Genomic DNA, 14,200 nt, shown 5'->3' on the forward strand with positions numbered 1-14,200 from the left:
AAATGGTTTCTCCCCTGTGTGAGTCCGTTGATGAATGCTAAGGAATCCACTCCGACTGAAGCTTTTCCCACACTCCATGCATTTAAATGGCTTCTCCCCTGTGTGAGTCCGTTGATGAATTCTAAGGTCTCCACTCTTAGTGAAGCTCTTTCCACACTCCATACATTGAAAGGGTTTCTCCCCTGTGTGAGTCCGTTGATGAATTCTAAAGTCTCCACTCTGACTGTAGCTCTTTCCACACTCCATACATTTAAATGGTTTTTCCCCTGTGTGAATCCGTTGATGAATTCTAAGGTTTCCACTGTTAGTGAAGCTATTTCCACACTCCATACATTTAAATGGTTTCTCCCCTATGTGAGTCCATTGATGTTCTCTAAGGTGTCCACTATCAGTGAAGCTCGTTCCACACTCCATGCATTTAAATGGTTTCTCCCCTGTGTGAGTCCGTTGATGTTTTCTAAGGTGTCCACTTATAGTGAAGCTCTTTCCACACTCCAAACATTTAAATGGTTTCTCCCCTGTGTGAGTCCGTTGATGTTTTCTTAGTGTTCCATTGTCAGGGAAGCATTTTCCACACTCCATACTTTCAAACTGTTTATCCTCTCTCTTTTCACACTCATGTATTTAAATGGTTTATTCGTTCTTCCCATTAGACATGGCCCACCAGAAGGAATCCTATTTGTTTTCTAGGAGGAGAAGAAAGGAATATTACATCAATCAGCATCTCCTCCTATTTTAACACGCATACATTCACTCCTGTCCTCCATATGTTTGAAATTTTTAGGAAAGGCACATGAAATAATGTTGAATAATGGGGAGGACCATGCCGGGATCACCTGCCCCACTGATTTCCCGAGGCTGCTGTCTTGTGTCTAAGACACTGGCAATGGAACAGCACCTTCCACTGGATGACAGGATGGAGGGTTAAATCAGGGCTGGCCAAATGGCTCTCAGATCAGTCCCCTCCTTGCTCCTCTCTGCATCTGCTGCCTCAGTCTCCCTCACGGTGGAGCAGGCCCTGAGAACAGCCTTCTCTCTGCCCCCAAAATATAGGAAACATGACAAAGAAGGCCCTGGAGTGCCACCGTGGAACATAACACCAACAGGAATAAGAATAAGAACAAGAACAAAAATAGGTTGTAGGTCACTTTGAGCTGCCCTGGGCAAGAGAAAGAGACTAATAGATTGAATAGACGAATAAAAATAACAATTGTAGTAATAATTACGCAGGCTGGGGTGGGGAGACAACCATTACAATCTTCCCAATCCCTTAAATCACACCGATCACTGCCAGATGTTAGAATTTATTTCGAAGCTGCAGCCTTTTGCTGGCTAAAGGATTGGTTCAAGTTAGAAAATTCTGATGTTTTGGACTTGGAAGGACACAACAATGTATTTGGTTGGCATGCTTATCTTTGCTATGATAAAGTTAAGGCTCACAAAGCTTTTAAATCTCACATTATTAGGAATGCACTGTATCAGGTGTGGATCCGGAATAAAGACTTGCTAGAGAGAAAAACTCCCAGATGGATATCACCAGTTGTGGCTAAGGCCTATAAGAGACCTAACATGCCTGCAAATTGGCCGAAATATGCTGATATATTAGAACAAGAAGCTCAGGATTTTAAATTGAAAAGTTATGAACAATTGAAAGAGAAAGTATCTGACTGGTTGCAATATTGCCAGATAAATGAAGTTTTAAAGTTGGATAAGAAACAAGGCTTTCAGTCAGAGAAATCCAAGTTGGAAATGGAGCTAATAGAACCAAATATTAAAAACCTTTCCAGAATGTACAATTTGTTGCTAGAGTGGCATACGAAAGATGAAATGGTTAAATCAGTTATGATTGATTGGGCAAAAGATGTTGGACATAACATAATGTTGGAAGATTGGGAGAGATTGTGGAAGGAGGGTACTAAGTTTAATGCATGTAATGTGTTAAAGGAAAACATGATGAAAATGATTTATAGATGGTATTTAACTCCAGTGGTTTGTGTAATAAATGCTGGAAGTGTAAGCAAGTGGAAGGTACCTTCTTTCATATGTGGTGGACGTGCCCAAAGGTAAAGGACTTATGGGAGAATCACAGAATCATAAACTTGGAAGAGACCACAAAGGGCCATCTAGTCTAACCCGCTGCCAAGCAGGAAACACCATCAAAGCATACCTGACAGGTGGCTGTCAAGCCTCCGCTTAAAGACCTCCAAAGAAAGAGGCTCTACTACACTCCTTGGCAGCAAATTCCACTGTCAAACAGCTCTCACTGTCAGGAAGTTCTTCCTAATGTTTAGGTGGAATCTTCTTTCTTATAGTTTGAATCCATTGCTCCATGTCCGCTTCTCTGGAGCAGCAGAAAACAACCTTTCACCCTCCTCTAGATGACATCCTTTTATATATTTGAACATGGCTATCATATCACCCCTTAACCTTCTCTTCTCCAGGCCACTTATTGGGCTTAAAATAATGGAAGCCTCACGTAGAGACCAGGGTGCCAAGAGGGGTGTTTGTAGGAAATCGATTAAATCATTTGCAGGTGGGCTGGCCATGTCCTGTTGGGTAATAGGCCCGCCCTTGTATGAGGTCCTCGGCTTCCCCTCCCCCCGTCTATCTGCTTTTTGCAACGATCAGGCCTAGCATCAGTATGGGCGGCCCCTATCCTGGAGCATAGTGGTGTACAGATCAAGCTGGTAAATACCCTTGTAAAGTAGACATGCCATTTTCTTGTAAGGTTTTTTAATTTTAAAATCTTTGCAATGAAATGAGCGGATCTAAAATTGATAACCATACACCTCACAAAAGACCATGAGGTGTCCACATTTGGGCCACATTTCATCTCCTTCGACCTCTATATGTTTATTAACCAGCTGCACAGTGCCTTTGGCCTCATGACGTCCGTACTGACCATTTTTGGAGACCCATATATAAATATTGTGGTCAGTTGAAGGAGTGCTCACCCATTTGCCAAGCAAAGTTGCCGGAGGGAGGGAGGGAGGAAGATGGGGAGGACCATGCCGGGATTGCCTGCCCCACTGACTTCCGGAGGCTGCTGTCTTGTGTCTAGGACTCTGGCAATGGGACAGCACCTTCCACTGGATGAGAGGATAGAGGATTAAACCAGGGCTGGCCAAATGGCACTCAGCTCAGTCCCCTCTGTGGTGTTTCAGCTTAAAAACCACGGCACGTGAGTTTAAAGAATAGAGACAGACAAGGAAGTTGAACCAGCAAACGACCTGTATGAGAGAAGATGGGGAAGAGAGAGAAGCTTCCTCCCCCGCTCTCATACAGGTACCTGTATTGACAAAAAACCCGCCTTCCAAAATTCAAAATCAGCCAATGAACAGCATCCAGTGACCCATCCCCCCCCGGAGACCATGCGCCAGGTGGAGAACAAAGACTCTTTTGAACTTTGCAGAAACCGGTTCGAACTAGCTCTACTTCCTACCACTACAGATCCTATTTAGCATTCCAAAGATGAGGTAGATAGGACAGGATGTCAGATAGGAGAGAAATATTCTTGGCAGATCCCTGCCAGGCACCAAGCCATCAGGAAATAACATCAAAGGAACATATGTTCCGGGGTTCTCAGGGGTTATCAAAGAACACATCTTTTGCCATGTAGTTGTAAATTAAACAGCAACCTAGTTGAAAGAGAGACGTGACTCCGTGACTCCCTTGCTAGCCAGCAATGGAGTTTTAAGACACAGCCAATTAATACAGCCAGATTCAGGTCATGTAGGATTCATAAGAAATCATATTTTGCACACCAGACCAGCAGGAAGCCTTGCACTCAAGCACAACCTCAGGGGTATCGGAATGTCTTGCTCACCCGCACAATGTCTTTAGACAATGTATTATTTCTTATTTTATCCTGCATAAACAACACACCCTCCTTGCCCCTCTCTGCACCTGCTGCCTCAGTCTCCCTCACGGTGGAGCAGGCCCTGAGAACAGCCTTCTCTCTGCCCCCTCCCCCCAAATAACGGAAACAGGACAAAGAAGGCCTTGGAGTGCCACTGTGGAACATAACACCACCACCAACAACAAAAAATAGGTTTGAAGTCACTTTGGGCTCCACTGGGCAAGAGAAACAGACTAATAGATTGATTGATTGGTTATATAAACAAATAAATAAAAATAACAATTGTAGTAATAATTACACAGGCTGGGGGGGGAGGGAACCCACCTATTTCCATAACAATCTTTCCAATTCCTTAAATCCTACAGATTTAAGAGATCTGATATAGTGGCAATAATGGTGAAATGGAGAGGAGTTGGGCAGGAACCCTTTAGATGCTTCTCCACAGAAACACCCCCTTCATGGATCACTGCCTTGTCATGGCGAAGGGGCTTTAATTACTCAGGGAAGCTATGGACAGTCAAGATGGACAGGTCATAGTGGAGAGTTTGGACCAAACGTGATCCACCTGGAGAAGGAACTGGCAACCCACTCCAGTATCCCTGCCAAGAAAACTCCATGGACAAAGACAACAGGCATATAAAAAATATGACGCTGGAAGATGAGCCCCTCAGGTCGGAAGGCGTCCAACTTGCTACTGGGGAAGAGCGGAGGACAAGTACAAGTAGATCCAGAGCTGATGAAGCGGCTGGGCCAAAGCCGAAAGGACGCTCAGTTGCGGATATGCCTGGAAGCGAAAGGAAAGTCCAATGCTGTAAAGAAAAGTATTGCATAGGAACCTGGAATGTAAGAACCATGAACCTTGGTAAGCTGGATGTGGTCAAAAATGAGATGGCAAGAATAAACATTGACATCCTAGGCATCAGTGAACTAAAATGGACAGGAATGGGCGAATTCAGTTCGGATGACTATCATATCTACAACTGTGGGCAGGAATCCCGTAAAAGAAATGGAGTGGCCCTCATAGTCAACAAAAGAGTGGTGAAAGCTGTACTGGGATGCAATTTCAAAAATGATAGAATGATCTTGATACGAATCCAAGGCAGACCTTTTAACATCACAATAATCCAAGTTTATGCACCAACTACCAGTGCTGAAGAAACTGAAATTGATCAATTCTATGAAGACTTACAACACCTTATAGAAATGACACCAAAGAAGGATGTTCTTCTCATTATAGGGGATTGGAATGCTAAAGTAGGGAGTCAAGAGATAAAAGGAACAACTGGCAAGTTTGGCCTTGGAGTTCAAAATGAAGCAGGGCAAAGGCTAATAGAGTTCTGCCAAGAGAACAAGCTGGTCATCACAAACACTCTTTTCCAACAACACAAGAGACGACTCTACACATGGACATCACCAGATGGGCAACATCGAAATCAGATTGATTATATTCTCTGCAGCCAAAGATGGAGAAGCTCTATACCAGGGGTCTGCAACCTTTAAGACAAAAAGAGCCACTTGGACCCGTTTCCGAAGGGGGGAAAAACTGGGAGCCGCAAAACCATTGCGACATTTAAAACAAATACAACACTGCATATATTGTTTCTTACCTTAATGCTATATATACAGGATTATAGGAAGAATGAAAAGAACAGAATTTGAAATTGTTTATTTATTTATTTTAAAATTGTGAAAACAAGTCATAAAACAATTTCTGATTTATTTTCTCAAATAAGCGGGGACCTCCTCTCCTCCCCACCCCCTGAAAAAGGGGGGTCCCCAACACCCAAGGGCTGAAAACAATCGGAAGACCCCCCCCAGCACACGTTACCCCGGCTTTGCTCCAAACAAATCCACCCCCTCCCCCCAAAAGTTGTCATTTTACAAGCACCTGAAATCAGGTTTTGTTTTCGTTTTTTTAAGAGAAACCTCTTAAATCGCCAGGGGTTTTTTCTTTGTGGGGCGGGGGGTGGGAGGCAGATGTGGGGAGGAGTTTGCAAAAGAGAAAATTGGGAACGTTGCCATTTGGGGATCAAGAGGGAACAGAAGCGTGTAAAAGTACCGTATTTTTCGCTCCATAGTACGCTCCGGACCATAGGGCGCACCTCGTTTTTAGAGGAGGAAACAAGAAAAAAAATGCTTTTCTGGTTTTCCTCCTCTAAAACCCATGGTTTTTTTTGAGAATCAGCTCAAAGTTTTACAGCTTTTTTTGCAAAGGGAAAAGCCCTGCTTTTTTGAGGATCAGTTCAGATTTGTGCAGCTTTTGCAAAGGGGGAAAAGCATTGCTTACAAACCAGTAAGCACCAGTACAAACCAGTACAGACCAGTAAGCACCAGCAGGTATTAGGAAGCAAGAGGAAAGCAAACCAGTACAAACCAGTAAGCACCAGTACAAACTAGTACAGACCAGCAAGTAATAGGAAGCAAGAGGAAAGCGAACCAGTACAAACCAGTAAGCACCAGTACAGACCAGTAAGCACCAGTAGAAACCAGTACGCACCAGCAAGCAATAGGAAGCAAGAGGAAAGCAAACCAGTACAAACCAGTAAGCACCAGTACAAACCAGTACAGACCAGTAACCACCAGTAGAAACCAGTATGCACCAGCAAGCAATAGGAAGCAAGAGGAAAGCGAACCAGTACAAACCAGTAAGCACCAGTACAAACCAGTACAGACCAGTAAGCACCAGAAGGTAATAGGAAGCAAGAGGAAAGTAAACCAGTACAAACCAGTAAGCACCAGTACAAAGCAGTACAGACCAGTAAGCACCAGTAGAAACCAGTACGCACCACCAGGCAATAGGAAGCAAGAGGAAAGCAAACCAGTACAAACCAGTAAGCACCAGTACAGACCAGTAAGCACCAGTAGAAACCAGTACGCACCACCAAGCAATAGGGAGCAAGAGGAAAGCAAACCAGTACAAACCAGTAAGCACCAGTACAAACCAGTACAGACCAGTAAACACCAGTAGAAACCAGTACGCACCACCAGGCAATAGGAAGCAAGAGGAAAGCAAACCAGTACAAACCAGTAAGCACCAGTAGGTAATAGGAAGCAAGATGAAAGCAAACCAGTAAGCACCAGCAAGTAATAGAAAGCAAGAGGAAAAGTAACAGAAAGCCCCAAATGGCTGAAAAACTCAATTTCCCAGGATCCTCAATTTCCCAGGATCCTACTGAGCAAGGGGCCTGGGCGGGGCAGGAAGGGAGCTAGCTCCCTTATCTCCCTCCCGATCTCTTGCAATCAGCTGCTGAGCGGGTTCTTTTCAATACTTTCTTTCCCTCTTGTTAGCCTTTAGCTCTTTCTAAACAGAAAAAGCAGGATCTGCAAGGTTTTGAGCTGGCTCTGGCTGCGTCGCTGATAGCGGGGGTGGGGCCAGCTCCGAGAGTGTCACAGCGCCCCCCACCATTTCCCCGTCCCGGAGCCACGGCAAAGCTGTCAAAGAGCCGCATGCGGCTCCGGAGCCGCGGGTTGCCGACCCCCGCTCTATACACTCAGCAAAAACAAGACCTGGAGCTGACTGTGGCTCAGATCATCAGCTTCTTATAGCAAAATTCCAGCTTAAACTGAAGAAACTAGGAAAAACCACTGGGCCAATAAGATTCAATCTAAATCAAATTCCTTATGAATACACAGTTGAAGTGAAGAACAGGTTCAAGGATTTAGATTTGGTGGATAGAGTACCTGAAGAACTGTGGATGGAGGCTAGTAACATTATACAGGAGACAGCAACGAAAACCATCCCAATGAAAAAGAAATGCAAGAAAGCAAAGTGGCTGTCCAATGAGGCCTTACAAATAGCGGGGGAGAGAAGACAAGCAAAATGCGAGGGAGATCGTGAAAGATACAGGAAATTGAATGCAGATTTCCAAAGAATAGCAAGGAGAGACAAGAGGGCCTTTCTAAATGAGCAATGGAAAGAAATAGAGGAAAATAACAGAATGGGGAAAACCAGAGATTTGTTCAAGAAAATTGGAGATATGAAAGGAACATTTAGTACAAAGATTACCACAATTAAGGACAAAAGTGGAAAGGACCTAACAGAAGCAGAAGACATCAAGAAGAGGTGGCAAGAATACACAGAGGAATTATACCAGAAAGATATGGAGGTCTCATACACCCCAGGTAATGTGGTTCCTGACCTTGAGCCAGACATCCTGGAGAGTGAAGTCAAATGGGCCTTAGAAAGCCTTGCTAACAACAAGGCCTGTGGAAGTGATGATATTCCAGCTGAACTATTTAAAATTTTAAAAGAGGATGCTGTTAAGGTGCTACACTCAATATGCCAGCAAGTCTGGAAAAGTAAGCAGTGGCCACAGGATTGGAGATCAGTCTACATCCCAATCCCAAAGAAGGACAGTGCCAAACATACCCAGCTCCCTAAGCCGTTCCTCATAAGGCATCGTTTCCAGGCCTTTGACCATTTTGGTTGCCCTCCTCTGGACACGTTACAGCTTGTCAGTATCCTCCTTGAACTGTGGTGCCCAGAACTAGACACAGTATTCCAGGTGAGGTCTGACCAGAGCAGAATATAGTGGTACTATTACCTCCCTGGATCTAGACGCTATACTCCTATTGATGCAGCCCAGAATTGCATTGGCTTTTTTAGCTGCTGCATCACACTGTTGACTCATGTCAAGTTTATGGTCTACCAAGACTCCTAGATCCTTTTCACATGTACTGCTCTCAAGCCATGTGTCACCCATCCTGTATTTGTGCCTTTCATTTTTTTTGCCCAAGTGTAGTACTTTGCATTTCTCCCTGTTAAAATTCATCTTGTTTGCTTGGGCCCAGTTGTCTAATCTGTTAAGGTCATTTTGAAGTGTGATCCTGTCCTCTGGGGTATTAGCCACCCCTCCCAATTTGGTGATTCTACAACACTCTTTTATAGCTGGACTCTGAGACTTCTGTGTTTTTTGGGGGGAGAAATGGGGTTTGGCTTTGACAGCTCCCCAATTCCCTCCGGGTGAAAACAACAATTCACTGGAGTCTATCCTTGCAGGTGCTGCATTGATCATAAAACGTGAGACCGCAGCCAAGCAATGAGGAAGCAAATCAGTGGCCAGAAGGCCTGATCATTTATTTGTTGCAACAAACATCTTAATCTCCAAGGAGAGCAAAAGAGAAAATGCCCAGAACAAAGATTACAGAAGTTTTTGTATTCTTTAAAAAATAATTTTTATTACTTTTGTAAGATTTTAAGAAAAAGATAACATAATGATACATATATGAAAGAGAAGAGAAAAACAAGAAAGGAAGAAAACAAAGTTTTCTCACATATACATAACTTTTCCTTTACATTATTGGGTGACTTCCCTCTGTCCCCCCCCATCTGAATTTCATTTCCTTAATATTCTCTAGCAGTTTCTATAAACTAACCTCTTAACCAATATACTTCTAAAACATATAATTAACCTATTTCATAAGAATATAACAAAAACCTATAAATACTTCCTATGGGGAAACTAAATATTACAATATTTATTCAAATAAATTTTAAATTTCTTCCAGTCTTCCTCCACCGTCTCTTCTCCCAGATTGCGGAGTCTTCCAGTCCGTTTGGCAAATTCCATAAAGTCCATCATCTTCATTTGCCATTCGTCTATTGTTGGTAATTCTTGGCTCTTCCAGTTCTCAGAAAGTAGTAGCATCGCAGCCTTTGTGGCATACAAAAAGAATGCTAAGTCTCTCTTGGGTATTTCTTCTCCAACTATTCCCAATAAAAAAGGCTTCTGCTTGAGTCAAAATGAGAGTACCCCCTAAACAAAAAAGCTCTGAGTTATACCGTAACATTACATATCAATGGGGAAATGATTTAATGAAGAATGTGATGCAATAACTTTTATGAATTATTATTCATTCATTAGTCATAAAGAAGAAAAGTGAAACAACCAGAAAAAAAAATACATGGACAGTTTAAATTGCTGTGTTGGCACTTTGCGATAAATAAGTGGGTTTTGCGTTGCAGTTTGGGTCCTCGGTCTCTACAAGGTTCGCCATCACTGCCCTCGGATCATGTCCAGTTGCCAAGGAGGAGGGGGGCTTTCCACCCTCAGGGCCCAGAGTGGCTCCTGCTGGTGGATTTGGTGGAAGTTGACCCTTAGCCCTCTCGGTTGGGGACCTGCCTGAACCTCCTTCCACACATTATACTCATTCAATCAATAGAATTTATTCGACCTTCAGTCAGAAAACAAATATTATCCATACAAAAATTAAAACGTCTAAAGCATCCGGAGAAGGGTGACACTTAGACCTACAACGAAAAGTAGATTATACATTTAGACCCGTATCCATACAGTCAATTTTAGCCTTACGGCGCTTAAAGGCCAGAAGAATACATTTGGCCACCACGAAGGTTGTTGTTCCAGTAAACTTGTTCAGCAAAAACAAAACATGTCTTTCTCAGTCTACTGAGCTAAGTTGGCATAGGAGTGGAGCTACAAGTTTTTGTCTAAGATCTGCATAAAATGGACAGATCATTATACTCATCCATACTGTTTCTCCCGTGTCCTTTTGGGGACAGCGTTCTACACACACTGGCATCCCTGTCTGTCCCCCCACCCCCGATCATTGCTTTCAGATGCTCTTTCAGGGCCCCTTCTTCCCTGTGCCACAACTCATGCCACCAAACACCAAAACCAGCTCACTCTCAATCCATCCTCATTCAGAAGCACAACTCCAGTCTCACACACTCCCCTTCTCTAACTTACAGTACACTAAATATTATATTATGCTTACTATTATGAAATGTTACCTTCGTTACTTTAAATACATGTCTAGACAATGTACCTACAAACAACAAAGGCTCACATACACTGCATGCATTTAAGATTGATTTCCTGTTACTGATGTGAAGGAAAGTGTCAACTCAGAGAGAAACAGGTTCTACACTCCAAAAAGTGTTCCATAATAACCAAAGCAGATTCCACCCTCCTTCTATTTAAACCTTTTCTCTTCTTTGAGTTAATTGATGGCCTGTAGAGTATCCACTCTTACAGCTCTTACCCCTCAGAGTCTTTTCATAGTTTGTAAGACTTCCACTACAACTAAACCTCTGTCCACTTCCCTAGCACTTACAAGGTTTCTCTCTGGTGTGAGTCTGTTGATGTCTTCTAAGGTGTGGACTCTGACTGAAGCTCTTTCCACACTCCATGCATTTAAATGGTTTCTCCCCTGTGTGAGTCCGTTGATGAATTCTAAGGAGTCCACTCCGACTGAAGCTCTTTCCACACTCCATGCATTTAAATGGTTTCTCCCCTGTGTGAGTCCATTGATGAATTCTAAGGAGTCCACTCCGACTGAAGCTCTTTCCACACTGCATGCATTTATATGGTTTCTCTCCTGTGTGAGTCCGTTGATGTTTTCTAAGGTTTCCACTGTCAGTGAAGCTATTTCCACATTCCATACATTTAAATGGTTTCTCCCCTGTGTGAGTCCGTTGATGAATTCTAAGGTTTCCACTGTTAGTGAAGCTATTTCCACACTCCATACATTTAAATGGCTTCTCCCCCGTGTGAGTCCGTTGATGAATTCTAAGACTTCCGCTCTCAGTGAAGATCTTTCCACACTCCATGCATTTGAATGGTTTCTCCCCGGTGTGAGTCCGTTGATGAATTCTAAGGTATCCACTCTGACTGTAGCTCTTTCCACACTCCATACATTTAAATGGTTTCTGCCCTGTGTGAGTCCGTTGATGTTTTCTAAGGTATCCACTTTTAGTGAAGCTATTTCCACACTCCATGCATTTAAATGGTTTCTCCCCTGTGTGAGTCCGTTGATGTTCTCTAAGGTGTCCACCATCAGTGAAGCTCGTTCCACACTCCATACATTTAAATGGTTTCTCCCCTGTGTGAGTCCGTTGATGTTTTCTAAGGCCTCCACTCTGACTGAAGCTCTTTCCACACTCCATGCATTTAAATGGTTTCTGCCCTGTGTGAGTCCGTTGATGAATTCTAAGGTTTCCACTGTTAGTGAAGCTATTTCCACACTCCATACATTTAAATGGTTTCTCCCCTGTGTGAGTCCGTTGATGAATTCTAAGGTTTCCACTGTTAGTGAAGCTATTTCCACACTCCATACATTTAAATGGTTTCTCCCCGGTGTGAGTCCGTTGATGAATTCTAAGGTCTCCACTTATAGTGAAGCTCTTTCCACACTCCATACATTTAAATGGTTTCTCCCCTGTGTGAGTCCGTTGATGAATTCTAAGGTTTCCACTGTTAGTGAAGCTCTTTCCACACTCCATACATTTAAATGGTTTCTCCCCTGTGTGAGTCCGTTGATGTTTTCTAAGGTATCCACTTTTAGTGAAGCTATTTCCACACTCCATGCATTTAAATGGTTTCTCCCCTGTGTGAGTCCGTTGATGAATTCTAAGGTCTCCACTTATATTGAAGAACTTTCCACACTCCATACATTTAAATGGTTTTATCCCCTGTGTGAATCTGTTGATGAATTCTAAGGTTTCCACTCTGACTGAAACTCTTTCCACACTCCATGCATTTAAATGGTTTCTCCCCGGTGTGAGTCCGTTGATGAATTCTAAGGTCTCCACTTATAGTGAAGCTCTTTCCACACTCCATACATTTAAATGGTTTCTCTCCGGTGTGAGTCCGTTGATGAATTCTAAGGTGTCCACTCTGACTGTAGCTCTTTCCACACTCCATACATTTAAATGGTTTCTCCCCTGTGTGAGTCCGTTGATGAATTCTAAGGTGTCCACTCTGACTGTAACTCTTTCCACACTCCATACATTTAAATGGTTTCTCACCTGTGTGAGTCCGTTGATGTTTTCTTTGTGTTCCACTGTCAGGGAAGCTTTTTCCACACTCCATACTTTCAAACTGTTTATCCTCTCTCTTTTCACACTCATGTATTTAAATGGTTTCTTCGTTCTTCCCATTAGACCAGAAGGAATCCTTTTTTTTCTAGGAGGAGAAGAAAGGAATATTACACACATCAATCAGCAGCTCCTCATATGTTAACATCTCATACATTCTCTCCTGTCCTCCATATGTTTGAATTTTTAGGAAAGGCAAATGAAATAATGTTAAATAATTGTAATGCATCATCAGCCTTTCATAAACCTTAATTATCGTTAATGAAACAGCATTATCTCATAATACGGTTGAACTGTGGGATTTACTTTTTAGAAATTGGGTTTCTCATAGGAAAAGGAGCTGCTCTGCATCCCTGAACCTGCCCACTATTCATCAGGGTCCTAAGTTCACCATGAAGTTCTTCATCCGATGCACTATAATCCTTCAGCCTTTGGACCACATTTCATCCCCTTCAACCTCTATATCTTTATTAACCACCTGCACATTCCCTTTTGCCTCAGGACGTCCATACTGACCATTTTTGGACACCCATATATAAGTCTTGTGGTCTGTTGAAGGAGTGCTCACCCCTTTGCCAAAGCAAAGTTGCCGGAGGGAGGGAGGGACAAAGATGGGGAGGACCATGCCGGGATCGCCTGCCCCACTGATTTCCCGAGGCTGCTGTCTTGTGTCTAGGACACTGGCAATGGGACAGCACCTTCCACTGGATGAGAGGATAGAGGGTTAAATCAGGGCTGGCCAAATGGCGCTCAGCTCACTCCCCTCCTTGCCCCTCTCTGCATCTGCTGCCTCAGTCTCCCTCACGGTGGAGCAGGCCCTGAGAACAGCCTTCTCTCTGCCCCCAAAATATAGGAAACATGACAAAGAAGGCCCTGGAGTGCCACCATGGAACATAACACCAACAGGAACAAGAACAAGAACAAAAATAGGTTGTAGGTCACTTTGGGCTGCCCTGGGCAAGAGAAAGAGACTAATACATTGAATAAAGGAATAAAAATAACAATTGTAGTAATAATTACACAGGCTGGGGTGGGGAGGCAACCATAACAATCTTCCCAATCCCTTAAATCACACCGATCACTGCCAGATCTTAGAATTTATTTCGAAGCTGCAGCCTTTTGCTGGCTAAAGGATTGGTTCAAGTTAGAAAATTCTGATGTTTTGGACTTGGAAGGACACAACAATGTATTTGGTTGGCATGCTTATCTTTGGTATGATATAGTTAAGGCTCACCAAGCTTTTAAATCTCACATTATTAGGAATGCACTGTATCAGGTTTGGATCCGGAATAAAGACTTGCTAGAGAGAAAAACTCCCAGATGGATATCACCAGTTGAGGCTAAGGCCTATAAGAGACCTAACATGCCTGCAAATTGGCCGAAATATGCTGATATATTAGAACAAGAAGGTCAGGATTTTAAATTGAAAAGTTATGAAGAATTGGAAGAGAAAGTATCTGACTGGTTGCAATATTACCAGATAAATGAAGTTTTAAAGTTGGATG

The 14,200-nt window shown here is 43.1% G+C and overlaps 2 protein-coding genes across 2 annotated transcripts in view; both read right to left on the reverse strand.

Annotated features, from left to right (window-relative positions):
- Positions 1 to 12,690, reverse strand: LOC117042606 (oocyte zinc finger protein XlCOF6-like; the record flags this gene model as incomplete). Its single annotated transcript, XM_033142144.1, has 3 exons — positions 12,309 to 12,690; positions 11,089 to 12,139; positions 1 to 583 (listed from the first exon to the last, which is right to left on the reverse strand). Coding segments are annotated over exons 1-3 (2,016 nt in total), but the record flags the coding sequence as incomplete, so codon positions are not given.
- LOC117042607 (oocyte zinc finger protein XlCOF6-like) overlaps positions 9,774 to 14,200 on the reverse strand; it is a 19,503-nt gene continuing 15,076 nt past the window's right edge. The window contains 1 exon segment of the mRNA XM_033142145.1: positions 9,774 to 9,977. The gene's annotated coding sequence lies outside the window, so the exon portion shown is untranslated.

The sequence above is a fragment of the Lacerta agilis genome, chromosome 2 (assembly GCF_009819535.1).
Source record: "Lacerta agilis isolate rLacAgi1 chromosome 2, rLacAgi1.pri, whole genome shotgun sequence".
In the NCBI taxonomy this organism is placed as follows: Eukaryota; Metazoa; Chordata; class Lepidosauria; order Squamata; family Lacertidae; genus Lacerta; species Lacerta agilis.